At 51.4% G+C, this 25,694-nt stretch overlaps 14 protein-coding genes across 14 annotated transcripts; 7 read left to right on the forward strand and 7 right to left on the reverse strand.

Annotated features, from left to right (window-relative positions):
* Positions 1-60: 60 nt before the first annotated feature.
* MGL_2999 (uncharacterized protein) lies at positions 61-3,015 on the reverse strand (the record flags this gene model as incomplete). The annotated part of the gene is made up of 1 exon (XM_001729961.1): positions 61-3,015. One exon carries the CDS (start codon positions 3,013-3,015, stop codon positions 61-63), a length of 2,955 nt encoding a protein of 984 aa, XP_001730013.1.
* Positions 3,016-4,495: 1,480 nt separating this feature from the next.
* On the forward strand, positions 4,496-4,720 carry MGL_3000 (uncharacterized protein; the record flags this gene model as incomplete). The annotated part of the gene is made up of 1 exon (XM_001729962.1): positions 4,496-4,720. The coding sequence occupies one exon, from the start codon at positions 4,496-4,498 to the stop codon at positions 4,718-4,720; it is 225 nt and encodes a 74-aa protein (XP_001730014.1).
* An 811-nt stretch (positions 4,721-5,531) lies between these two features.
* MGL_3001 (uncharacterized protein) lies at positions 5,532-7,163 on the forward strand (the record flags this gene model as incomplete). Its single annotated transcript, XM_001729963.1, has 1 exon — positions 5,532-7,163. One exon carries the CDS (start codon positions 5,532-5,534, stop codon positions 7,161-7,163), a length of 1,632 nt encoding a protein of 543 aa, XP_001730015.1.
* Positions 7,164-7,753: 590 nt separating this feature from the next.
* MGL_3002 (uncharacterized protein) lies at positions 7,754-9,748 on the forward strand (the record flags this gene model as incomplete). The annotated part of the gene is made up of 1 exon (XM_001729964.1): positions 7,754-9,748. One exon carries the CDS (start codon positions 7,754-7,756, stop codon positions 9,746-9,748), a length of 1,995 nt encoding a protein of 664 aa, XP_001730016.1.
* Positions 9,749-9,881: 133 nt separating this feature from the next.
* Positions 9,882-11,003, reverse strand: MGL_3003 (uncharacterized protein; the record flags this gene model as incomplete). Its single annotated transcript, XM_001729965.1, has 1 exon — positions 9,882-11,003. The coding sequence occupies one exon, from the start codon at positions 11,001-11,003 to the stop codon at positions 9,882-9,884; it is 1,122 nt and encodes a 373-aa protein (XP_001730017.1).
* A 1,528-nt stretch (positions 11,004-12,531) lies between these two features.
* MGL_3004 (uncharacterized protein) lies at positions 12,532-13,986 on the forward strand (the record flags this gene model as incomplete). Its single annotated transcript, XM_001729966.1, has 1 exon — positions 12,532-13,986. One exon carries the CDS (start codon positions 12,532-12,534, stop codon positions 13,984-13,986), a length of 1,455 nt encoding a protein of 484 aa, XP_001730018.1.
* A 317-nt stretch (positions 13,987-14,303) lies between these two features.
* Positions 14,304-15,281, reverse strand: MGL_3005 (uncharacterized protein; the record flags this gene model as incomplete). The annotated part of the gene is made up of 1 exon (XM_001729967.1): positions 14,304-15,281. The coding sequence occupies one exon, from the start codon at positions 15,279-15,281 to the stop codon at positions 14,304-14,306; it is 978 nt and encodes a 325-aa protein (XP_001730019.1).
* Positions 15,282-15,598: 317 nt separating this feature from the next.
* On the forward strand, positions 15,599-16,312 carry MGL_3006 (uncharacterized protein; the record flags this gene model as incomplete). The annotated part of the gene is made up of 3 exons (XM_001729968.1): positions 15,599-15,957; positions 16,079-16,181; positions 16,220-16,312. The coding sequence occupies 3 exons, from the start codon at positions 15,599-15,601 to the stop codon at positions 16,310-16,312; spliced, it is 555 nt and encodes a 184-aa protein (XP_001730020.1).
* A 209-nt stretch (positions 16,313-16,521) lies between these two features.
* Positions 16,522-16,764, forward strand: MGL_3007 (uncharacterized protein; the record flags this gene model as incomplete). Its single annotated transcript, XM_001729969.1, has 2 exons — positions 16,522-16,538; positions 16,572-16,764. The coding sequence occupies 2 exons, from the start codon at positions 16,522-16,524 to the stop codon at positions 16,762-16,764; spliced, it is 210 nt and encodes a 69-aa protein (XP_001730021.1).
* Positions 16,765-16,846: 82 nt separating this feature from the next.
* On the reverse strand, positions 16,847-17,782 carry MGL_3008 (uncharacterized protein; the record flags this gene model as incomplete). The annotated part of the gene is made up of 1 exon (XM_001729970.1): positions 16,847-17,782. The coding sequence occupies one exon, from the start codon at positions 17,780-17,782 to the stop codon at positions 16,847-16,849; it is 936 nt and encodes a 311-aa protein (XP_001730022.1).
* A 1,148-nt stretch (positions 17,783-18,930) lies between these two features.
* On the reverse strand, positions 18,931-19,836 carry MGL_3009 (uncharacterized protein; the record flags this gene model as incomplete). The annotated part of the gene is made up of 1 exon (XM_001729971.1): positions 18,931-19,836. The coding sequence occupies one exon, from the start codon at positions 19,834-19,836 to the stop codon at positions 18,931-18,933; it is 906 nt and encodes a 301-aa protein (XP_001730023.1).
* A 286-nt stretch (positions 19,837-20,122) lies between these two features.
* Positions 20,123-22,204, reverse strand: MGL_3010 (uncharacterized protein; the record flags this gene model as incomplete). The annotated part of the gene is made up of 1 exon (XM_001729972.1): positions 20,123-22,204. One exon carries the CDS (start codon positions 22,202-22,204, stop codon positions 20,123-20,125), a length of 2,082 nt encoding a protein of 693 aa, XP_001730024.1.
* Positions 22,205-23,431: 1,227 nt separating this feature from the next.
* Positions 23,432-24,755, reverse strand: MGL_3011 (uncharacterized protein; the record flags this gene model as incomplete). The annotated part of the gene is made up of 5 exons (XM_001729973.1): positions 23,432-23,491; positions 23,526-23,674; positions 23,713-23,901; positions 23,959-24,639; positions 24,689-24,755. 5 exons carry the CDS (start codon positions 24,753-24,755, stop codon positions 23,432-23,434), a joined length of 1,146 nt encoding a protein of 381 aa, XP_001730025.1.
* Positions 24,756-25,266: 511 nt separating this feature from the next.
* On the forward strand, positions 25,267-25,678 carry MGL_3012 (uncharacterized protein; the record flags this gene model as incomplete). Its single annotated transcript, XM_001729974.1, has 2 exons — positions 25,267-25,624; positions 25,668-25,678. 2 exons carry the CDS (start codon positions 25,267-25,269, stop codon positions 25,676-25,678), a joined length of 369 nt encoding a protein of 122 aa, XP_001730026.1.
* Between the last annotated feature and the right edge of the window lie 16 nt (positions 25,679-25,694).

Below are 25,694 nucleotides of genomic sequence, written 5' to 3' on the forward strand. Positions count from 1 at the left end.
TAGGGTGGTTTTTCACGAACCGTGAAGTAGAAACAAGAGTGATAGTTATTCCTGGTGCTTTTACGCGCACGCCAAAATAGCGAAATGCCACGGCAAACATACGTCCAGTCCCGGCCATCGAGCTTTTGTCATACACTCCAAGGCATACAAATGCAGAACAATGTCGTGAAAATAAGCATCCATCTCATACGTGTCATGGGATTGTAAGAGGTGAACTGCATACACTCCATGTGTCATATAGGCTGAGCGCAACACAGGGAGTGGCTGGCCCGTGTGCAATGCCATAGGCATGTCGGCCATATACACAACTTGTGGCTGTGCATGTGGCTGTGTGTGGATTAAAGGCCATGCATTTGGCTCAAGGCACAGTAAGCCCACCGACAAGATAAAGGATTCTTTTCGACTTATCACAAATTTCCATGTCTGCATCTCTTCAGCTGGCATGTCACTGAATCGTCCGATCACAACATGCCATGTCGCAAAAGTATCAGCAAGCACGCCGCATATCACCTCCCATGCATGCAAGATATCTGTTTGAGCATCAGACGCGTCCCATACGCGACATACAAGTCTTTGAGCCCTGTCATCCGTACAAACGACACGCACCACCGGTGCAAGTCTATCGTAGGCGACATGCAGCACAGCACCTTGATGCAAGGGATCGTGCGATGACTGCAATGGCCACGCCAACGCGAAAGATATCTTCTCTCTTAAGTAATGACATACTTCAAATGTGCGGGGCGCCAATTGAAACACACGATGAAGTGGGTCTTCATAGGCCGCCCACACCAAGCTTTGTCGGATTGGATAGGCCAACAGGTCGTTTTGTGGCACAGGAAGAAGGGTGACATCAGCTCTAGGTTCCGGCCAGGCACTGTACAGGCGTTCACACGCCCTTCGATCATCATACACTAAGATCACAACAGTATGGCCCTTGGCGAGACTAGGTGAGGAACCGTGAGTCCAGGTGCCCTCCTTATATTGCCAAACGTGCCCCAAAGTTAACGTACCGAGTGATTGTGCCGAGTATTGATCGGCTAGGGCTTGGAGCCATGCCCGAGCTGATTCGAGGGGAACGGTTGAGTCGACCAGCACAAGATGTGCATGAATCATGCGTTTGCCAGCGACAGGCTGCAAGCCGAGCTGCGTCCAAAATGGCAAGGCTGTTATATGAATCTGCACGAATGACTGCTGGCAGCCAGCAAAAATGCTGGGAATAGGAAGCGGCTCACTTTGCACCTGTGCTGTGAGCACAGGTTCAGCATGCCGAGGCAAGTTTAGCGAATGCTGAGCGTTTGCTGCGTACAGTGCAGTCCATGCTAGACGCATACGCATGGCACGTGTCTCGCTTACGCGCGAATATGTTGGTTTCTGTTCAGGGTATGCGGTGCTAGAGCGCAGCCGAGTCAGACATAATGAACGCTGGACTATGGAGGGAGTTCCAGCGAAATCTGTCTCGTCGTCGTCGTTCGACTCGTCGCTTTGGAACATGGGCGAGATGGATGTCCATGCAGCCATGTTGCCACTAGCACTTTGTGGCGACGTGAACGAAAAGCGGGGCGACAAGCCAATGCGGGTTACATCGTCCGAAGAGCGCCATCGGCCTCCTGGCGTGAAGAATTTGCCATGTTCATCATACTTGTGCGTAAGCGCATCTGGACAGGTCATGGGTGTGGGTGATGTTGGAGTGGGAATGTTGGATGATCCCATAGGGTCGCATACAGGTTGCGCGTGTGCATTCGGTGGTTCAATGAAAGCACTCAAAGTTGTTGGCATTTCAAAAAAACTCAATTCGTCTTGAGTTAGCTGACCAATAGAACTGAATACACCTTCCATATTATCTTGCATAAGTGATAGCGGCGAATTTTTATTTGGGGTTTGCATGTGGCTAGGCTCCGCGATGCGTTCTGAAGCTATTGTACATAGAGGAGACTGCTGCAGTCCAGGCCCCGCCTCAGACATCACGTCTGGCTCTGCGGCATCGGAATTAGTGTGCCAAGTCTCCGAGTCGAGCAGCTGCGCTGCTGAGTACAATGGCCACGGTGTCCGAGTCGTTTCGGTGTGTGAACTTTCATCTCGCAAACATAAGGCCAATGGCCATAGCACTGTGCAAAGGGTTGTTCGAGGGTTGACCCCCGTACGCATATCAGATGCGTCCACCGGCAAAGACGGTGGTGGCTCCCTAATCGAAATGCGAAGGACGGCGACATGTGAAGAGTCTTGATTTGATAAATGCAAGAAAGAGTCGTTAAGCACTGATAACACATTCGACATGTGGGGCTCGGCTTGCGTTTCCACACATGTTGAGAGTAAAGTCGCTCGTTGCAATGAAGGCAACATTCGAACTTGTGTCTCACCAAGAACAACGTCGCGCGGGACTGCATCTGCTGGTGTGATCCGCAAGTCGAACGGCCTCCACTGGGTATATTCAGTGTTGGACATGACATAAAGGGTGTGTTGAGAGGTATAAGCGCGGAAAGTAGTGTAGCAGGCCAATGATGGCGCTTGAAACTCGCAAGAAAATGGGTTTAAACGAAGCAAGCCGCCAGCAACACGCGTGTTGAAACCATCATGTAAGCGGTCAGCGATGGCGTTGCAAACGGCACGTAAAAAGAACGTGTGTGACTGCGGGAGAGGGTCTGCTGCGTGCGCAGCTGAGCCGGGGTGGTGCTGTTGTTGCACAATATACTCGCCGGACGAATGTAGCAAAAGAGCCTGTAGGTAGTTTTCCAACTCCACGCTGAGAGTTGTGTCTGACCAAACAAACATCCAAAGTGCTTCGGGCATATCAGTGCCTTCGACGGCGTAGAAAGGAAGGCGGAGATGGGTGAGCCACAAAACAGCAGGCTCTCTCGTTTTAGGTGAGGCGATAAGCGCTGCTTGGAGTGTTTGCGCAACTTCAGCGATTTCGTCCAGAGCCACGCCCCGAGGCGCGACATATCTTCGCCAGCGGACCTTAGCCTGGGACGCAAGAGACACTGTTGCATATTCGCAAGTAACTGCATTCCCCTTCATGATCCTTCAAATTGTGCTCATTTCCAACGTGTTTAGAGAATGCGAAATGTGTGTCTTGTTGAGCGCAGGTTGCGAGACACGCTGACGTGTCAGAATGAGGATGCCCAGTGTCTCCTACCTGTAGGATGTGGATGATGACTCGAGTTTGTGTGGAGGAGAGTTCGGAAACTTTCATGCGAGGCAAGTGAGCATGCGATGATCGGGCGCAACGACTGAACGTTTTAGTAGCAGCAACCATTTACCAAGGCGTGTCGACACCATGGCGGATCATTGGACAAGTATTGCTCAAGTTCGAGGCTCAGAGAATCGTTGGTATGAAGCCAGTGAGTCATTTCTGGAAAAGGGTGGAAAAGATGGGACTCTTGAGGATCGAATTTGCTTGGGCAAGTACCTGGCGACTCTCGAATTGGACAAGTTGGATGAGAAGAAGCAAAGTGCATATCTCCGTATGGTCCTTGTCTTGTCGCGTGAGACAAGCACATGTGAACTGCTGAGCCACGAAAGCTATTTTAAGATGCTGCTGCGCTACTTTAATTACACCGGGTTCATGCATGGAGAAGATCTGCACAATAACACACTCTCTATTCTTTGTAACATCATGAGTTTGTGCGATAAAAATCAAGAAATTTTTGCTAAGGAAATCGGCTGCAATCTAGTATATGCATTAGATGACCTGAATTTCGGTCCGACAGACGAGGAAAAGTATGAAGGAAAAATGGGCAAGTTCACACTAGTTTGCTTGGCAGCATCATTCACGTCTAGCACCAACTTTTTTGCTGGCTTCAATTTTCTTACAATGTCAGAGTGGGCCATGTATGTTGAACAGCATCTGACAAAGAATCTGCCCCCAAATGATACAGCAAAAAATTCTTGGGATCCACCTCGCTACATCATATTGTTGCTGATGGTTTCTATGCACATCGCACGCACTGAAAAAGTTCGCAATTGGACTAGCTTTGTCCCAGCAATGCAAGCATTTTACTACATGAAACTAGGCTCTCCGTTTATTGTCACAGATGGTCTTTTTGCAGCCCTGCTTGTTATAGCGCTCACACAATCACGTATGCGCGATGATGACAAAGAGAAACTGCCGCCCATTCACGAAATTGCAGACAAAATTGGGCTCATTGTCTTTTCGCTCCTCGAGCGATATATTAAGGAAGATGGAAAATTGGACATGGATCTTTTCAATCAAGAACGGCCCAACGGTTACTTCGACCTCATATTTGCAAGCCCCCTCGAGATTATGAAGATCTTGTTGATGACGAATCCTACTGTCAGGGCCGCAATCGAGCCTCATTTTATCGAGGGCACGTCAGAAGAATCACGCGGCATGAAGCCCCGATGCTCTCAGCTTGCTCAATTCATGAGTCGCCAAAAGACCAAGTCCGAACTCTCGCCAACATTTGCTAGTTGCATGTTTCTTTTGAGCGACTGGCGGATNCCCAGACATGTATGCCCCCAATCGGGTTNNTNGGTGATGAAGCTTGCGCGGGAGTTCCTCGCTGAATACTACAATTCACTTTTGACTCTGAGCAAGAAGCATGAAAAGAAAGCTGAGGAGCCCATTGCTCAAGTGCAAGTGCATGAAGATGGGGAAGAAGTGCCTGGATCGCTTTCTGTCGACGAGCTCACTGACAGAATCAGGGAAATTGAAAAGGATCTAGTGCCTCTGCTTACTGGTTCGGATGATCCACTCTACTGAGGTTGACGAGGAAATTTTGAACCGTATCATGGAAGGACTTGGAGATCATCCGGGTCGCTATGAGGAGGAATTTATCGATGACGACCTATGACTTGTTTCCTATGAATTCACGCATGGTGCAGAGAAATCTCAAGCCACTTTTTTCTAAAAAAAGAGCCTGTTATTTTATTTGTTTGTCCCATGCTTTCTTTTCGGTCTGTAGAAGGTTAGGAAGCGCAAACATGTCCATAAAAACATGTCTTGCTCAGGAGCTCGAAATGCATATTATTTCTCCTCGCCCATTTAGCATAGAGAGTGGAGGCGCCAAATTTTCGTGTTCTCTAAAGATGCGTCTTCGCTACTACGCGTTCAAACGAGCGATGCCTGAGTGGCCCAGCAGCTTTACTTTCCCAGCCTCCACTTTCATGTGCGATGGTGGCACACGTCGCAGCGGCCACGGCTCGACAGCGTAGGGCAGCGCGACGAGCATCGATCCATTGGCGCACACACACACTCCTCTCGTTGGCTGAGAGCATTCTAGGACATGCTGCTCTCGTTCGTGAGGCCAATGTGTTGTGCATGCGGTTGGGTCTCCATGTTCGTTTGCAGCTCGGCGTGCTCAGACCCTGGCCTTGGGCTGAATTACATTCACAGCATGATGGTTTGGAGCTCGATGATATACGAACACATACATGCATCTCTCCATGTGCCACACCAAAAGCCATTGTTCGTGTAATGGACCTTGATACATGCACCATTCAAATCTGGTCTTGCACGTTTCTTGTACATCAAGTGCGCATATGGCAGCGCAATCTGTGCTATGCAAACACACATGCTGTATGACATCGATGCACATGCTCAAGTAATGGGTCAGAGCCGCGCACGCTTCGTGCCTGTTGCACGCGTATGGATTCCCCTCATTGCTTGTGAGCTCACTGTGCCGATTCTCCCTTTGCATGGCGGAAGCGATGTACTGGGCATGTGTCAAATCCAAGTCACCTGGCTTGCGCAGCATCGTGCCTGTCGTATCAAAATTAGCGATGTTCATGGATTGTCGTCAAATGACTTGAACGTCGTGCACTGGCAGCTCCGGTTGGGCTCTCACACGTATGCGACGCAGCCTGTTGACTTGCATTGGCAAGACCCACAAGCGACTTGCATGCAGCATACATGGAAGCACGCGTGTTGCAAGGAATGGCCCGATGCAGTTGTTGCGACGCTTTTCGCTCAACCCACACGGACTTTTCTTACAAAAATCGAGGCACAAGACCAGAGGATCGAGCTCGAAGCTTTGCGGAGTCAAGTGTCAGCGCATGCAGCTCAGGATCTTGCGCAAGTTATGTGTGATGATGAGGATAAGACTGAAAGCAATGACATTCGTCCGCGGCATGGCTCCTTTGCAGGTAGCTCGTGTCGCAAACACGAGCGACATCGTCGCTGGGAACAGTGTTACGGAGTGTCCATGCGGATCCACCTCCAAGAAGAATCTACGTGGTTGAATCTACAGCAACAATGCATTGTTCCCTTGCAACATCATTCACGTCATCCATGCTCAGTGCCATCCTGGCTTCTTCGCGATGCACCAGCGCACCTGGTGTGCGTCACACTTACAAAGCCGGCTACGGGAACTGTGCCCTGGACGCACATTAAGCGGGCGCGGATGGGAAACGTTTCGCTTGTCGATGCGCGTGGCAAGGAGCGTGGACATGATGCTCGCTTCGTACCTCTGCAGCGTGTGGGAGTATCGACGACGACGACGAGTGACCAGTGTTTGTGCTTGCAGCTGCTGTGGCACAGAGCAACGCATGATGTACCCGAGCCTCGAGCTTACTTGGATACGTGGCATGCGACGCTATGTGTTGACGTTGCTCACGACTGGGGTATGCCTACTCTCACATTCACAACACATGTGCAGCTCAAATGGCAACGTGTGCAGGGTACTGTTCCAGCCATGTGGGATTTGACACTCTGTGCAGGCGAGCATGTCATGTACACGCACTATTGCGTGCGTTGGACTCCCACTCGTGCCCACCGTCTTGAGGATCTCTGGCGCGTAGACACACGGACTATTCAAATGCCTGGCAGTCGCCTTTTGGGCTCCTCGTGGCACGTCCGTGGCTTGTCGCTCGTGCGTGACTACCTCGCCGAACTAATATGGGCACGCCGTCTTTTACATGCCCTGTGGCGTGGCAAGCCAGAAGAAGTACCTCGGTGGGAACCGGTCCAGCATGGCCGTGGGGAAAACAACAACGATTCATTCGCGATGCTCCGTGCGCATTGGCGTGGCCTAAGCGCGGCAAAAAGCGAGGCGTTTGTCGGATCGGCCGAAATCGCCGATACCTCTGTGTGCACGATGCGTGGACCGCTCACGATTCAGACCGATACCAGGAACGATGTGTGGAGCCAAGTCTGGTGCGAATTGCGAGGGTACGTGGGAAAAGAACGATTCGGCTATGGTTGCTAACGACAGTAGCTCATTTCTACTAGTGCGCCGCGTTCCACAGAGTCGCGTGCTTATGCTCAGTTTGTTCTTGCACCGCGCACACGTTGCATGCCTCGCTACAAATTCTGAGCATCCGTATTCATTTGCCTTGTACACATCGAGCGATTCCCATGTGCTTAGTGCCAGTTCCGATGCGCTCCGGACAAAGTGGTTGTAAGTGACAACATTGCTGCCTGCTGCGATCAGCGCGACGACGCGTGTACTAACTCATGCTTTTTTAAACAACGTACTATGTGAAGGCAGGTCCTGGGTGCGCCATTGTCTCCATGATTCACGTGACATATGGACTCGGCCGACGCATACTCATTTACGCGAGGGCGCGTGCGTTTGGCAACAGCGAATTAGATTCCGGGTGTCGCCTTTTTTTTCTGGCATTAGAGCTCGAACAAACCAAGATCCCCGCTCTCTAAGCCTTAACAGTAATATCTACGTCCCTACGTCGAATCAAGCACCCAGTTGTGCAAGATACCCTGAAGAGTCAGTGAGATCTTTCTCTTCGACGACTTGCGTGTGCAAGGCATCCCATCGTCTCGTGCGTTCTGGAAGCGCTCATGGATGACGCGCACTTGACACCGGGGCCCGTCCATTCTGTCCGACATGACCAACATGAGCTGGCTGTACGTCGGAAGCGTATGCTTGACGAAGATGAAGACACGGACCATGAGCTCATCACGCCTAAGCACTTGCGCGAATCGTACGAGCCACGGCAACATGTTGCTCTTGTCGGTTCGGAGCTGCGCCCCGCTGTCTTCAACATGCCGAGCACCGTTGCCTCACGACTCTCAGAGCGCGCGTCGCCAACGAAGCCAAAGCGTGCACCTTTGCTTTTCTCACCCAGGGATCTCGAGCACTCACAGCGAGCGGCGCATCGAATGGAGCAGGTATTGGCTCTGCCATACGTCTTGGATGCACAGCTTGATCTACCCACCTCTTTCCAGCAACTTATCATATATCACAAAGCTGTGGAACATTCTCTACTTGTGCATATGGCAACACATGGTGCGCCCGCAGCTGAGCCATGCACCCCGTCGTCACGCCAGCAAGTCGTGATCCCCAATGTGCTCACATTCCAGCGACTTAGACCTTTGGTCGAACGCACTTGCCGTCGGTCCTTCAGTGTCGCTGATTTTCGCCGACTAGTGTGGCTATGGTCTCACGCACCTGACACACCCGACATGCCTGGTCTTCATACGGGCGGCATGGGCTTTCGTATATCTCGTGTAAGCACAGTGGATATGCATACGTCTCGCAGGATGTACGACTGGGCTATTGGCATTGAAATGTCTCTCCATCGGATTCGTGCACCGCCTCTGAAGGTTCATTATGGCCCTTCACAGAACGGTACAAAGTCCTTGGAACGTCCACATTCGCCTTTGCAGACCCCCGCTAAATCACCCACGGCCTCCTCGCCGCCGCAGACACCTTCGCGTGATGACTTGAGTCACCTTGCCGTCTGGAATGCTGGTATTGACGAACGCCATATGGAGATAAAGTACCGTCTTACGCATCTGGTCGCCGCTGCGCATGCTCAGTGGCTTGGAGGGCATCCTGAGAAGTCTCTGGATGCGTGCTTGGAAAGCGGTTCTCCATCTTCACATGAAGCATTGGCCCTCGCTGTATCTTCCAAGATCGACCCGTCTACAGTCCGCACGCCAGGCGCTGCTCTTGCCCCGCCTTTGACTCCTACATCCACTTCAAAGCCGCGTTCGATGGCCCCTCAGGGTTATAACACGCGCGAGTCAGGTCTTTTGACTCCTGCTGCTTCTCGGTCCTCTGATGGACATGCTAAGCGTGTCGTGATGGATGTGTCAGAACTCTCGCCTCCTGCGAGTCCACTCGCGGCGCGTTCTCAACATTTGGAGACGCCTATGACGCCACCGTCTCCATCCATGCATGGGTCTTCTCCGTCCCTAAGACGCGTGTCTCGGCGCCTCGTCCGTTGGCACCCTGATTTTTCGCTTGACTCTTTGCCGCCTATACCCTTGGCTCAACTTCCGCCACTTGCGGCTCTTCCATCGGAGCTGACGAAATCTACTTCAACGACCTTGTCTTCCATGTCTGCCTCGGCGCAGTCTCCTATGTCCAAAGTCGTATCGACACCGGTGCAAGCTCGACCGCAATCGCTTGAGGAGCGTATTCGTGCCAAAGAACAGGCAATTCGGGCTTCCACTCAAGCATCAAATTCCATGTCTGCTCTGCAAGAGCGGTCTGTACTTTCGCGATTGGGCGAAATGGCCGATGCCATCTATGTTTTATATACTTCTCTGCCTAGCACGCAAGCTGCTCATGGCGATCGCCGGTCTAGTGTTCTGCCTTTGAATGACGTGCTGGCGTCCTTAGAGAAGTCTGCCCGTGTTGCCATGAGCCGCGCAGAGAGTCGTGCTTGCCTCGATAAGCTTATGCACATTGTACCCGGCTGGCTGGAGCCTTGCACGATCGGTTCACGTACTTGGCTCAAGTTGCACCACGATGCAGCTCCTGGACGTGGCCTGCGTGAAGTTCGCGAAAAGATCCATGCCGCCATGACAAAGTCTACCTGTAGATAAATACGTATGTGTGAGGACGATCATGACTGTGATTTTTATAGATGTAGTAATGAACCTTGAATCCATGTAGTTTTACTCTCAGTATCTATGGAGCTACTTCAGGCAGGAAGAAGGAAGGACCGTCCAGTTGAACTCACGCAAGTGCACGAAGAATAGCTCCTTCTACCTCAGACGTCGTAGCCTTGCCCCCAGGCAAGTCAGGCGTCAAAACCTTGCCCTGTGTCAGCACGGCATCGACAGCACGGTAAATGGCAAGTGCTGGCTCCGTGTATCCCATGTACTCAAGCATAAGGGCAGCTGAACGCACAGCTGCTATCGGGTTCGCGACGTTTTTACCACAAATATCAGGTGCGGATCCATGTACAGGCTCACCCATGATGAACGAATCGCCGGCGTTCACACTCGACACAAGACCAAGAGAGCCGACAAGCGCGGCTGCGCCATCACTGATGATATCCCCGTACAGATTCGGCGCAACGACGACATCAAACACATTAGGCTCTCGGAACATACGGTACACCATGCTGTCGACCAGTTGCTCGTCAAGCAAGATCCCTTCATAACGGCCTTGACCGCCATTCTCCTTCTTGTCGCTTTCGTACACAGCCCGAACAGATGTACGGAATAAGCCATCCGTAACGGAGAGAACATTTGATTTGTGGCAAATGGTCACTTTGGTGGGATCTTGACTGCCAGCCTTGGCACGCATAGTCTTGCGACTCAGGGCGACTTCCATAGCTTTCTTTCCAATCCGTGTCGATGCCGACTCTGTAATCTGGCGGATTGCACGCGCCACTTTCCCATTTGGTGTCTCTTCGAGCGTTTCTTGCTTAATGTATAGACACTCTGTATTCTCGCGAATCGTTACAATGTCCACAGGTGATTGAATTGGCGAGCCTGGCAGGATCGGTCCACTCACCGGTCGGATGTTGGCATACAGTCCAAGTTCTTTCCGCAAACGAACAATTGGGCTCGAGTATCCCTCAACCTTGTGGGATGGGCTCGATACTGATCCAAACATCGCCGCATCACACTCATTCTTCAGTGTGTCAATGGTCACCTGTGGCAATGCTTCCCCCGTGGTCTGAAAGTGTTCGAAGCCTGCCTGCAATGGCACGAACTCAAACTGCGGCGCGCCAGGTGCAGCTGTCATAACACGCTGCGCTACAGGCAAGACCTCACGGCCAATCCCATCAGCTGGAATCATACCAATTCGCATCGCTCGCTGCATGAGAATAGTGGATGGACGCAGCATTGTCGATGAGGGAGTCGGAGGCGAAAACGAACTCTTCCATCCATGTGAGTCCGGTTGCTTCCCCAAGCCAACACCTAAGGCCCCATCTTATCGGTCACGGCCAGGCTGTTTCGTCCAAGCAAAGCCTGCTGGACTGGACCAAGATGCATCGCTCCACGTGGTATGTTACGTAAACATAAGTCTCGCTGAATCAGAAAGTGTGCACATGTGTGTTCGAGCACAGGGCTGGGCGTGGACTAAGGCGCACAAAGAGGACGAGCAGGCACAGATTCGTGTGGGCAACTAGCCTTTCTCCGCTGCTGACGTACGCGTTCCCCTCTGACTCGATCTGAGTCTATTCAGTGTCAATCAAGCAGTCGTCTCTCTATCTCTACCCTTTCTTGCTTTAGCGACCTCATAAAGCATGTCACGCCACCGAGCCGTGCGAAACCTCGACTTGGATGAGGAACTTGCTGACGACTATGGCGACGACTATGATGTTCTAGGTATGTATCCATGGGCTTCCAATCCTAACCCGAAATCCAGACGACCTGTCTCCAGAGCATCAAGAGGCTATGGACGAGGCACTTCAGAAAGTCATGCAAACGCTTGGCAACCCAGAAGAGTGTGGTGTGAAGGAGCGAAGGATGAAAGAGGTACTGTGGGACTCCTACTTCGACGCACCCGTGGCTATCAACGCACTCATAGAGGAAAAGCAACGCGAAGAAGCACAAGCCCGTAAACGCGCAGGTACGTACTCCTTGCCCCATCGACACGTCGTGGTGCAGCGTGTGGTCGGGCTGACCAGTAGATGCGGTAGCGCCTCTGACTGGGACACTGAGCTCGCTGAATCAGCCCTTTTCACTATCGCGTCTGACGAACATCCCGCTCGAGAAGAATAGCACAAGCCCGTCATCCAGTCGTTCTTCGACGCCCCGCCCGCTCCCGCAGCAATCTTTGCCAGCACCTTCCCCAACCCAGCCTGAGCCGGGCAAGAAATTGTCCAAGCTGCAGCAAAAGATCCTCGCATCTCGTGAACGCAGAAAAGAAAGTGGATTGCCGTCAGCAACGCCCTCGCCGATTTCTCGAGCCACGAGGGCACCAGCAACTGCCCCTATGTTGGCGGCAACAGCAAGAGAGACAGGAGTTAAATCCCAGGCTTCCGACGATACACGCCCTTCTCGTAACGGCCAGTCGTCATCGCGAACACAGACGACGCCCTCTGGGACCGCGCTGCATGTGCTATTTCCACGCACTGCCCTATCCGAACGGCCATCGCGCTTCGGTAACATTGCTAGGAGACCATCGCATCACTTGCAGACGACGGCGTGCGGGGCTGTGAGCGTCTGTGACCCCGCTATGGCTGCGAGCGAGGTGGATGTACAGAAGCTGCGTGAGGCGTTCAGCGAGCTCAGTCCTGATGACCGTGTTCTTCAGGCCCGCACCGGCACGCGCTTGGTCAGCTAAGTACTAACGAACAGAAAAAGAAAAGAAAAAAGCGGAAAATGCACCTCTTCCTGCGTCTGTGCAAGAGCTACGTCAGTCTGTCATGAAGGTCAATATTGGGTCGCAGTCCCCATCATCAACCTCCTTGTCAAGCTCGTCAACACGATCACAACTGCCTCCTACACCGAAGCTTGCCTTTTCGCGTGAGCAGATCTTACAAGAGCTCCGTGTGCGTGAACAATCACAGCATCGAGAAATTGGGCTTGTTGTCGTGGGACATGTGGATGCAGGAAAGTCAACTTTGATGGGTCGCATGCTGGTTGAACTCGGAAACATCACAGAGCGTGAGCACAACCAGAATGTACGCAGCAGCTCCAAGGCAGGGAAGAGTAGCTTTGCCTATGCCTGGTCATTAGACTCGTCTGAAGAGGAGCGTGCGCGCGGCGTAACGATCGATGTGGCTCATGATACGTTCCGAACCAAGCATACTCTGTTTCATTTACTTGATGCACCTGGTCACAAAGACTTTGTACCAAACATGATCAGTGGCGCGGCGCAGGCAGATGCCGGGCTGCTGGTCGTGGACTCGATCACCGGCGAGTTTGAAGCAGGCTTCTCCCCGCAAGGTCAAACACGTGAGCATGCGACGCTTCTCCGCTCGTTAGGCTTGCAGCAATTGATTGTCGTTATCAACAAACTTGATGCCATGAACTACAGTCAACAGCGATTCGATGAGATTGTTTCTACGCTGAGTCCCTTTTTGTCTCAACTCGGTTTTGATGTGAACAAGTGCGTGCAATTTGTTCCCTGTGCTGCTATGATGGGAGAAAACCTGCGTGCTCGATCGGAAGAGGCCAGCCTTTCTCGCTGGTACACCGGCGTGACGGTGGCAGAAGCGCTTGATCGTCTTGAGCAACCCTCGCGCATGTACGAGTCACCTTTCCGCCTCTCTGTGAATAACGTGTTCAAGGGTGGCTCGCTAGTAAGCTCAGGACTGGGTGTAAGTGGCCGCATCCTAAGTGGATTTGTGCAAGCTGGTGAAGTCGTGCGTGTATTGCCTGGAGATGCTTGGGGCATCGTCAAGATGATTGAATGTGAGAATGATGCACGCCCATGGGCTGCAGCCGGCACGATTGTCACGTTGTATCTAACACACATTGAGCCCAATGAAGTTAGTGTCGGCAGCTTCCTGTGCCCACCAACGGCACTCGTCCCGCTTTGCAAAGAGATTGTAGTCCAGCTGCTCACGTTCTCGTTGGTGTACCCTATTCTCCCAGGGACAACCGTCGAGGTTTTCCATCACAGTGCGGAAATCCCTGGACAGATTGTCGAGCTCATAAACTTATTGGATCGTGCCTCTGGCGATGTGATACGGTCACACCCGCGTGTTATGTCTCGTGACGCGGCTGGCACGGTACGTGTCACATTGGGCCGTCGCGGTCGTGACGGCTCGGGCTTTCCGATAGAAGAGTTCAAAACGAACAAAGGCATGGCGCGTGTCTTGTTCCGCATGCGGGGAGAGACAGTAGCGGCAGGGATTGTCCTGGAAGCTAAGTAGATTGCAGAGTTGGTGCTTTGGATTGAGGTTGTGACTATGTCTTGTTCGGGGGTGTCGCATTTGAACTATCGCCACGTTTTGAGGCCGGCACGCTCTGGTCGCCTTGCTGAGTCCGTGGGTTGGCGCTGTCGCCACCCTTACGACGTGCTTCATCATCTCGGCGTTTGAGAAGCAGCCATCGCTCACGCACCATCTTGTCAGAACGGCTTCCCACATAGGCAGCGACCTCAACCCACGTGTTGCATGAATGCACACACGCACGTAGTCGATCGTCCTCTTCCTTTGTCCATGCGCGCCGCACGGCCTGTGTCTCGCCTTCAGGAAATGTTTGCAAGGCGACCAACCCAGCGTTCGCGGCACTGCTGCCCTGTCCGCCCATGTACACAGATCTCGACACGCTTCCAATCACAACCGAACCGTGCTACAGCTGAACGTAAAGCTGCATCTTCCTCTGGACTCCAGCGCCCCATGACGAGCGCTTGGCTTTTCAGCTTGTTGTGTCGCTGGTGACATAGAAATGCACATCCAACAGGGTATCCAAGCTGAAGAGCCACGGCTTTCCAATCGGGTCCTAAAGCACGGGCGGCTTTCAAAAGTGCCTGGTCAAGTTCAGGCGTCCATTCAATGCTCCGCTTTGCACTACGCTGGTACATTTCTAGCGCCTGGAATCCAGTTCTTTCAGTCCCCAGGATAGAGGCAGCCTCTTCCCATGATGGTGTATCTGTTCGATCGACATACGCAAGTAAGTCTTTCTTTTCTGCTGCACTCCATCGTGCATGATTCAGTCCTGGCCGTTGGTATAGATTCCACCGCGTTCGACAATCGGCTGGCGTATGATATGGCACATGCATGGCGATATTGTTCCAGTCTAAAGAGTCAGGCGTTCCATACAAGATATTTTGCCGAGTGCGCTCATTTTGAACCGCGGTATGGAGACAGTCTACATCTCGCGAGCTCCATGGTGGCGTCGAGATTAGGGCACGCAGACGGCGGCGCTCATCGGCGTGTGAACAGAGCAGAGGTATCGAATTCACTTCCTCGCGATGAAGCAAAGGTAACGAATACTGAATCGAAGGGCCTACCGATGCGATGGTCAAACCTTCATCATTTGTACTTGACCCTTCACTCATGTCAAGCTGACGCAGAGCATTTTCAATCATTTGTCGTTCATTCTTCAAGGCATGAAGAGCTTGCTGTTGAGATTGCTCTTGAGCAAAGCCTGCATTCTGAATTGCATTGATACGGTCAAATAGTCGCTCTAGAGCAGCCAACTCTGCATCTTCATTCGGCCACATTGACGCACCAGACATGTTTGTGTACTCGTCCACGCTGGCTTTCCCCTATGTGCGCCCAGATTATAGCTGTTTTCTCAGGCTACTATGTTGCATAAATGCCATAGAATCAGGACTCAAAGCCCCTGGTCAACCAAAATGAGCAACGTCGGCTTCGGCGTTTAGAAGAAGTACGTTTGAACTCCAGATTCCTGTCTACCCCGCCGAGTTCGACATGACCGTTGCTAACACGACCTCCACACACTCCAAGCGAACGGACACGACCGCCTCTTAAGATCCAGCTTCTGTCTGACGCTGCTCCTACATACACGCATATACCCATGTCTTATTATTTCTGTGTTGTGGGAACGAAAGATAATCTTTTGTATGAGGCAGATCTATCTCCGGCATCTATATCGTCTTCAAGTGTGACTGGCACTTCCTCCGTCACGGGTACAGGTGCTACGCCTGATACCGATCGTCAGCGACATAGTACCGTCTTCGGATTTACGAATGCGCTCGGTCAGTGGACCAGCGGCTTTCCGTTGCGTCCAGCCTCAATAACTACGCAGGAAGCTGTGAAAGAAGAGAATAAGTTGTCGAATGCGAGCTCATTCACCAATGAACGACACCATTTACAAATGATTGCGCACGGCTCACTTGACACCCTCGAGGACCGACAATTTCTTGATTCAAACATGTACGTTCTTTGCATTTGCATATATCTTACACAGTTACATGAAAAATTTGGACAAGGTCTATGATTGGACTGTGTCTCTGTTCCTTGTCCCTGGCAGTACGTGGGAACCACACACACACAGATCTAATGTTTGCACAGATATTAAATTCATCCTCCTCCATCAACATAAACATGAGGAAGGAATCCGCCAATTCTTGATGGACGTATGGGAACTATGGGTCAAGGTTTGTTGCCATTCCTACATTATTGACAATCATTGTAGGTCTTCATGAATCCGTTCCAAGAGCTGGATGCTCCCATCAAATCCTCGTCATTCGACGCCCGAGTTCGTGCAAGTGCCAAGCGTCACTTGTAATGTGAGCGTCGTGATGCTTAGTAAACTATCACAGTGCGTGGCGTGAGAGGATAGAAGTCATGCGGTAGATGCTCAAATGCTGGTGTTCTTGGGAGTCGTGGCACGTTGTGGCGGGTAGTTTGTGCATGTGCACAGAGAAGTACTTCATTTTGAATATACAAAACGCCGCGTAGGTTCGCGCGTGAAGAAAAGGTCGTTGATCATCGGACATGCAGTCGTACATGATGTATGTGTATGGAGGTTAACATGCTTGTGACAGTATTTTTAAGGATGAGGCGTCTGACCCGGACATTGAAGCTGCGATGTCCGATGTAAAAGAGGCAGGCGGACAAGTGCACCGGAAGTTCGATGCGTCATTTCTACGTGGTTTTTCTGCAAGTCTGCCAGAGTCGTACGCGGACAAGCTTCAGAAAGCGGCACAGGGCGGTCAGCATCCGAAAATGTATGTATGAATACTCATGTTGTAATAAATGAATTGACACCTATGTAGTGAGTATCTCGAGGCCGATCAGGCCATTCATGTAGCCAACTAGCTTACAGCTCATCATGCACAAAGTATTCGTGGTTGAAGGACTCGTCGTCATCGGCTGTGGCACGTGGGAAACACACGGCCGGCGTTTGAGCGCGCATAGAGTACGTGCATTTTTCTGCTTCGAACACATGCAAAAGGGCATCATCGTCACCGCACTCCAGCGTTATTCGCGAGCTTCGCGGTGGTCCATTCCAGCACATTTGGCCATTGGCATACAGCATTGACAAGTAATGACGATCATCTGTCTCATTATATTTCTTGTCCACATCAAAGCGCTGGAAGGAGCCGAGATTGAATCGGAAGCCATCGTTATTGGAGATTTGACTAGCTTTTCCACCGAAGCAAAGTTCGTAAGTGTAAGCGCCCATGTCTTTTGTGACACACTTGTCTTGAATCGCGAAAAACTCGTCCTCGCGCCCGTACTTATCGGTGCGCTCACTCAAAGATCGTTCTAACGATTCGATCTCCTCATGGATCCGATCAACTTCTTCTTTGCTTTCTCTGTGCTTCTCTTCAGCTGCATCGAGCCCTGCAGATGCCCACGCAGATGAGCGTGCTTGCGATGGTTTGATCATATCGAGCCTTACCAGCATATTGACGAGCCATGCCACGGCCTGATCATACATGGGAATTAGAGCATCAGGCAGGTACGAGGGAACGTGGTTAAGCGTAGGTTCATTGTCTTCCAGCCCTTCGCTTTCTGTCGGAAGGTTGTCAAGCATGTCGAAAATACTTTCCTCCGTGAGCGCTTTCACATCCACCTGAGTCGGCACATTCATGCGGTTCTCACGGAGACGCTCTTCCAGGGCCATAATGTTATCATTTGAATCCCTTCCTCGCCATACGTTGTACGACTCTTGCACACGTTGGATGGATCCAGTGCTATCTTCTGGGTCAAGAGTTTCAATCAACTGCGTGACAACACGGAGGTCGCCCATCGCCTTTTCATACGCATCGGAGAGTTGATTGAGCACGGCGTGGCGTCTCTCCAGCTTCGAAAATAGAGCTAGACGTAAGCAATGAAAGAGCGATAAAGAGAGATTCATACGTACGGTTCTGACGTTTCTGCTCTTGCACCAGCGCCTCCTGATCACCTGCTTGTTCAAACATCTGGCGCAAATGCTCTTCCAGCTTAACTGCGTCAGGAAGTTGATTCCTTAAAGATTCAAGTTTGGAGATGTCTTTTTGTTTCTCAACGCGCGCCATCTCGATATTTTTCGCGCGTACTCGAGCGCCAGTTTCGTGTACCTTCTTAGCTTGGGACTTTCTACGTTGGTATGCCTTGTTCACTTTGGCACAGACGTTCTCGCACCGAACTTTGCCATCAGTTTCATCGGATCCATCACAGCATTCTGGATCTGCAGCGAGTGAGTCATGTCGCCATACATCAACGTACCACATACGCCGTCATTCACACGGGAGCTCCTGATATAACTCGGAAAGAATCCCTTGTTTTCACAATAAAACCGGCCTTGACTACACGCAGATGTGCCTGGCTCATCCGAGCCATCTTCACAATCGCAGTAGTCATTGTTAATTTGATCATACCGAATAAGTTGATCCGAGTGCAAACACTTCCACATGGGCTTCTCGTGCACCTCGAGAGGCTCGTACAGGTGGACATCTCACAGTCAGAATAAATGGAACATACCATCAGGAGCAACACCTCGCACGTGCGTTGCAGCGTACGTACTCGTGCTGAGCGCTACGAGTGAAAAGAGCCACGCCCACTGCATGTGTGTGTATTGTGGCTTGGAACGCTTGGTTCTTTGGCGTGCACAGTGGCAGCACGTCGCGCCCAGATCACGCCGGCTCCCACGGGCGCCGCCTCCACGTGTATTTCCTCCTCACTTCCTATGAATGGCTCACTCACCCGCCCGATTCTCATCGGCAACAAAGCAAGTCATGCTATATGTGTGGAAGCGCAAGACGCTTGTTTCAATGAAAGAAAGAATTTGAAAAACATGGCAGATCAATCGTGCATATGTCATTTCTAGTGCTAAGTTCACCACACGTAGTAGGGCTCAAACGAGTTCGATATTTATCTATCTTGAGCAAGTGTTCTAAACTTGCAAGTGCTTATACATCAGAATCGGGCGGACAAGCCAGGCAATGCACGTGTGTTGACAGACGAAGATGTACCAGATGAGTCTGAGCTTGCTTCGATCTTTTGTTGTTTGACATCATTGGCATAGCTCAGCAGCTGGGAAAGCATCTTCTCGCGCACCGTGTTACAGAGCATATCCACATCTTTCTCCGTCATACCGGTAGTTTCGATGGGTGGTAGAATCTTGAGGCGAATCTTGCCAGGCTCAAATCGAGTCTTGCTGTCGAATAACCGATGGTAGTTTTCACACACCATGGGGATGATGGGAAGTTGAGTTTGAACAGCCAAATGGAAGGCGCCCTTCTTGAATGGAAGCATGTCAGGCGTAGACAAATTAGATCGCGTGCCTTCCGGGAAGACAAAAAGCATGAGATTGTTCTTACGCATGTGCTCTCCAGTGGCATTCATTGTCTTGATAGCAGAAGCGCGACTCTTGCGGTCAATAAAGGCTGAGCCACTGAGCATCATGAACTGACCCAAGAAAGGAACCCATTTGAGCTCTTTCTTGGCCATGATGATGGAATTCACGGGGAACATACGGCCCAGGTACAAAGTGTCAATCGAACTTTGATGGTTGCCTACCATTATAGCTGGGCGACGCTTCAGGTGCTCTTCGCCTTCGACTTCAACGTACATCCCGATTAGTGGCTTCATGAAAAAGTGGAAGCTGCGTGCCACAATGTAGTTGACGTTGAACCGCTTCCCTGGAAACAGGCTGAGGACAAGTCCACACACAACGCCGATCGAGCTGCTCAGCGCCATGCTAATCACACAAAGGATTGAGTTAAGGTAAAACCGAGCCCTTTGAGACCTGCGTGATGCCAGCGTCAACAAAAGGAATGACACGGCACCGACAGTCGATACTCCATGCACAAGCTTGCCCATGCTGGATGTGGTCTGGTAGGATAGTAAGTAGACTAGAGTACTTCATGCCTACGTGTAACGACTCGGACCCCCTGGCTTATCCCACGAATGTGGATTTAAGCACTTAAATGGCCATCCTAACCAAACCGTGCGCAGTAAGAAATCGCCGCCGTAGATCTGGTTGGCTTGTGCTCGAAGTCATTCTTAAATGTCAGACCTGGTTCATTACATGGTGCGCTGGTAAAGTATTTCATGAAGCGTGTGAAAGACGACATTGGGCTGATCTATATACAAAAAGCCAGCATGATCAACGACTTACACTCGTATGGCGAAGCTGCCGCATTAGCGAAAGGAGTGCACGGCCAGCCAAGGGGCCCCATTCACCCGTGGACACTTGGTCACAGCAATACTCGAATTCCGGACTACTCGAAACATCATTCCAATTTTGAACAATGTATTCTTGAATAGCTTTCTGAATTTCCGGAAGAAGAGCAGTACAAAGTAAATAATGGATGGCGTTGTGCGGTGTGAGAAGCGACAGAACATGGGTCATAGTAAGATCGCAGAGCTGCTGGAATCCGTATCGATGAGAAAGTCGATATAGCGAAAGCGCTGACGCTGGCGGTACGGGGAGCATGGGTGGGTGCGGATGCGGGTCCGACATGTTGGGCCACTTATCAGAGGTACGCGAGCGCAGGTCCCCCCTTGGGGTTGCCGACGTGGAATCATCGGCACTTCGGGGTATGTGCCCTTCGGACAGCAACGGTGGTGCAGCCTCATTCATTGGAGGGAAGATATCGTCGTCCCATTCATCCGAATGCTCAATCCGGCGCCATTTCCAATCCGGCCACGCAGATGATTGTGATTGATTCAAGATCCAATAATCGTCAAGTGCCACTCCCTGGACGTCTTCTTCACGGAGCAGCTCAACTTCTTCCGTGTAGAGGTATCGGAGGAACCAATACATCGTAACAAAGTCTGCACCAGGAATACGCAGCATTCGATACGGGCGTCGCCAAGCATCACGAGTACGACCACGACCGCCGTTTGGCGGTGTCTCATGTAGCGCGCCCTCAGCAAAGTTTGACTCGATCATTGTGGCAAAAAACTCACTGCGCTCTCGCAGAATGGACGAATGCGCCCAAAGGACACGATCACGAACGAACACAGCAGGGTATAGGTCGGACTCCAACTCCGGCAATGGCGTTCCGGTAGGCCAGGGTTGAATAAACGTCTTGAGCCCCACGCTTTCCGCAAGCTCTTCGGTTGGCTGTTGCTCGAACCCCTTCTCCAGCACTGTGATCATTATGTCGCCACTACTCCCATCATCCACAAGTGCAGAGAGTGCATGCAAGAGACCGCGGGGCACATTAACAGTATCAGGTGCTTCGAATGGCAAGCGCATTCTGCTTTGTCCCTCACTATCACGCACATCACTTTCAGGGAGCACGGATGGCCCCGTAGCAACTTGGATTACCAAATCCATAGCATTGGATTCGGCCACATCAGGGTCAGCCAATACATCAGCCAAATCCGGTAGCCGGTCGAACACGACTGTGTCATTGTCTTGCTGGAACGTGAAGGAGAAAAAGTCACGCCACAAGAAACCTGAGTCTAATGCACGTGGCAGTTTGTGAACACGCTGGGCAGGACGAATGCCTATCATGACATGGGCAGGAAGCTCAGCTTTAATTGGCATGCTCATCAGACCCAGGTAAGAAAGGTACAGGCACAGCACATAGGGACGAGATATTGCGTGTGCTGCGCGAGACTTGGTTGGTGTCGCCGTATTGGGTGTCTGTGCCTTGTGGCGACGAACCAGCTCCAAACGCCAGCGTTCCTCGCCAAAAAGCGGCTGCAATTTCCATGCCTCGCTTTTTTTACCACCAGATGTGGCATTTGAACCATGTTTTACTTCATCGTTCAGAAGAGCGACATCTTCGATGACCCACGAAAATGAGAGTGCTGCATTCTCTTCAAACTTGCGCGACATGTGAGCATCTTTTGCTTTTTCAGCGGTGCATAGCGACGACGTGATACCAGCAGGAAATAGCATCGAGCCCGGACGCACGTGCACGTTGCGTAATTGTGAGGTTTGTACACGAAGCTCAGAACCTGGCGACATATGAACAGTTGACGTTGATGGATGCAGATTTGTGACACTAGGGCCACTCGCAAGAATTCGTTCCGACAGACGAGGATGAACATATCCACGTCCATCACTGCTTGTTGCGCCCAGTGACGTGTCATCTTGCCAAGGAACGCCCACGCGGCCGTGTCCGTGAGGTCCATAGGCTACACCGGCAGGTCGTAGCTGTGTGGGTGCAGGCTCATTCGAAAAATAACCATATAGGCTCGGCAGTAGCACACCAGGTCCAGAATTGCCCATGTGCACTAAGGGCCGCAAGGAGTGGTGTGTTAGGTTCGCGCCGATTCCTTGGGAGTAGAGATAGACGCCGCTGACTTTCCCGCCGTCGACTTCGCTGAGATGCTGGTGACACCGCTGACTCAGAAGATATATGGGTCTGTTGCGCTGGCCCGGGTGGCATTGTTTGCCTTTGACTTGCACGTGCAGGGGAATCGTGTGAAGGCACAGACCTGTTGGTAAGTTGTTGCCGTTCCAGCATTTGTTGAATATTATCTGTTTCATCTGGAATCGATTCAAGGCGCCGATGGGAAGAAGTATCAGACGTGAATGCGGTCATATTGGATGTTCGATCGGTTGCTGCGCGTTGTGATGCCGTTGAATGAAGTTGCAAGTGTGACATGCGAGCACCGAGAAAAGCGGGGAGCGCCATGGGAGCACGTAATGGCGGATGAGGTCGCGGAGAAGGTAGCGTGATATTTGGTACTGCTGGTGAACTTGCTGGCCCTGAGCTTCCTGGATCTGAAGACGTCTCAGCAATGCCTGTTGCATCCTCTTCTTCCAGCTCGTCTTCTTCCAGATCTTCACCAGGAGCGTGCGGCTCATTTTCAGGAAAAGACGCGGTGTTTTCTTGTTCTTCCATGGTTGCTGCTGCCGCGGCGGCGGCGGCGGCTGCTGCTGATGCGGCCGTTGATGAAGGACGGCTTGCACTCTCAGCTATGCCCGCCGCGCGTTCACGGCGATGCTCAGCAGCACGAACACGAATGTCTCGAAAGTCTCGAGGTAAAACGAGGTTGTCAAATTCGATCTCTGAGTCGGCATCCGTGGAACCGGACGGATTTGCATCCTCAGCATTCGCATGAGTGTGCGAACGAGACAGATCGGAGATGGAACTGAAAGAGCGCGGCATGTGACGTGAAGGTGGCGCTCGCGGCCCGCGAAGTCCAGAAGTATTTTCTTTGGTTGAGGAGGTTAACTCCGTTGGCTCCATATGGTTGGAGGAGAGAGCAGGGGGATGAGGGTGTGATCGATTCGACAAACAGAATGCGTCAGGACAACGATGGGTGTGTGGGTGGGTGTGTGGGTGTGCGTTTGCGAACAATTGCCTTGGGGTGATGCAATTAGATAAGCCACAGTCAAACAACACTCGCGCAAAATCAATCTACGAGGCGGCTGTGCTCCGTGATGCAATGTCATAGGTGATGCCTATGCCAGAAAAATGAAACGAGAATGAACATCAGGCATCGTTTCCTATTCGTACATTTCGTCATGCTCTAGACTAAGGCGAATATTTACGGCATCGCTGATGATCTGAATGTGTGAATACGAAGGTGCGGTAACGTACGCGATCCACATCCATAGGCGGAAGAGAGAAGAGCATGCTCATCGTCTCAGAACGGTCGAGATCTTCTAGAGCATCGCGACAGTTGGTTAAAATAGCTAGGCACACGTATAAATGTAAATCCAGCAAGTCTGGGACGGCAAAGTAGGTGTCTGGAGAAAATACGCGTTAGTGCACCATATTCACATACCCCATAACCGCATCAAGTCGTGAGTCTGCATCTCACGCGCAAGAAGATGTTGCAACCAGCTGGTGGCCACGGCGAGAATATCGACCTCTTCCGCCTCAAAGTACGCATACAATTCAGGAAGTGTTGTTCGAAACAGTGTAAGAAAAGTAGCGACACGCTGTGGAACAGGATGGACTTCGTTATATTGCGCTGCGTTCGGTGTGTGAGAGAGTATGCGAAATGTGTACATAATTTATGTGGACATACCGATCATGGACATAAGGCGCTCGAATGCAAAATACATGCCTGCCTCAGCACGCACGCATTGTGCAAAAGGGGCACACAGGTACACCATGGAGGGATGGAACTCGTTCAGTCTATTGCCTGGGAGCGACACCAAATTGATGGGCCAATCAAATTCTTTCTGTGTTTGTGTCGACATGCTCTTCACGGCACATGCGCGCGCCTCGCCTAGTTGCTGATCAGGCTTTTCCTCTGCGGCAGCAAGCAGATGACGATTGAGATACGCACAAAGGACATTTTCCACACTCTGTGAGAGCCGTCGTTGTTCATGAATGAGCACAGAGTCGTCCACATTGGGACATTCCCGCATCGTCGCAAGGCCATATTGAGTTGATGGAAGGATTCGTGGAATACTCGGACGCTCAAATAATTCGTCCTCGGACGTGTTACCAAGCTCGCTATGCTCATCTGATTGTGACAGTCTTGTTTGCCGTATCACTAGAGCGCGAATGTCAGCGAGCAAGTAGTTGTAGTTACAACACGTACTGGCATTGGTGTCTGGCCGACTACGACGCTGATTAGGATCCAACTGGCGCCGAAAATAACGCAGCACCTCTGTTCTCACTTCTTTTTCAACTGCAGGAATACGCTTACTCACGCCTTCGTATTCAAGGAACTTGTTCCTTACAGCGGTCATTTCCTGACCTAGCGTGCATTAGCTCGCCAAACGTTCTTCTTTTCAACACAGACATACTTTTATCTGCTGATAGCACACCGAGCAAGTAGAGCCACACTTCCTGTCTGTTATCATACTTGTACATACGCCACGAACGCGTGGGTGCACACCATGTCGTGCATAATTGCGGAGTTTCACAATATCAATATGTCTCACATTAGTACAACATAGACAACACACTGTTCCTCATTTAAAATCTAAATAGTTTTCGTCAGTTGTTCTTCTCCAGCTCCGAACCGCTTACCTCGAGAAACTCTTCTAGTGTCACAATCGAGCTCATGCACCACGGTCCGAACCCGACACTCGATACACGGTGGCACTGGCCAACAAGCCCAAATGAACTCACAAAAAGGGGCAGGACTCGCCACGATGTTGTTTGTCACGTGCATCCGCCCTTATCCACCCTTGCCGATCGTCCACTTGTGCTCTCTCGACTTTGTCGGCCAGTGATCACGACCAAACACAAGCACACGCAGCATGTCCGCCGTGCAAGGAGTGACAGCGTGGGATCAGCCATATGACCCAGAAACAATAGCATATAACTTGTCACAGGCGCATGGGTAAGTTAGAGAGAGTGCGGAAGTGCGGAGAGTCTCATGCGTGCCAGTTTCCGATCCCTTGCGCTGTCTATCGCAGGCGCAGTAGCAGGCGTGCTAGGCCTTCAGAATCTGTGGGGCTTTGGTTTCTTTGCCATATCTGTGGTATTTGTCAATCTTGTGCTGATTGCTGTAAATACTGGGTATCGCCCAGAGCTATTCTTCGTTCTTGTACCATCGCCTGTCCTCACGACGTCTATGGAGAAGCTCGTGCCCGGCAAAGCCGAACAGCTGCGTAAGCCATTGCCATCTATCAAGCGACTGGCATATATGGCGCAGTGGGTCGTTGTGCAAGGTGCGCAAGAAAACCTGCTAAGCTTTATTTTGTGGTGGACGCTTTGGTTCGGCTTAGTTCACGGTATGTGCGCCAGAGTACGACCAAGCAATGCTAACGATGTCAGTGTATGATTAAGTGCATGAAAATAAAT

Source organism: Malassezia globosa, assembly GCF_000181695.2.
Source record: "Malassezia globosa CBS 7966 chromosome Unknown mgl_sf_7.1, whole genome shotgun sequence".
In the NCBI taxonomy this organism is placed as follows: Eukaryota; Fungi; Basidiomycota; class Malasseziomycetes; order Malasseziales; family Malasseziaceae; genus Malassezia; species Malassezia globosa.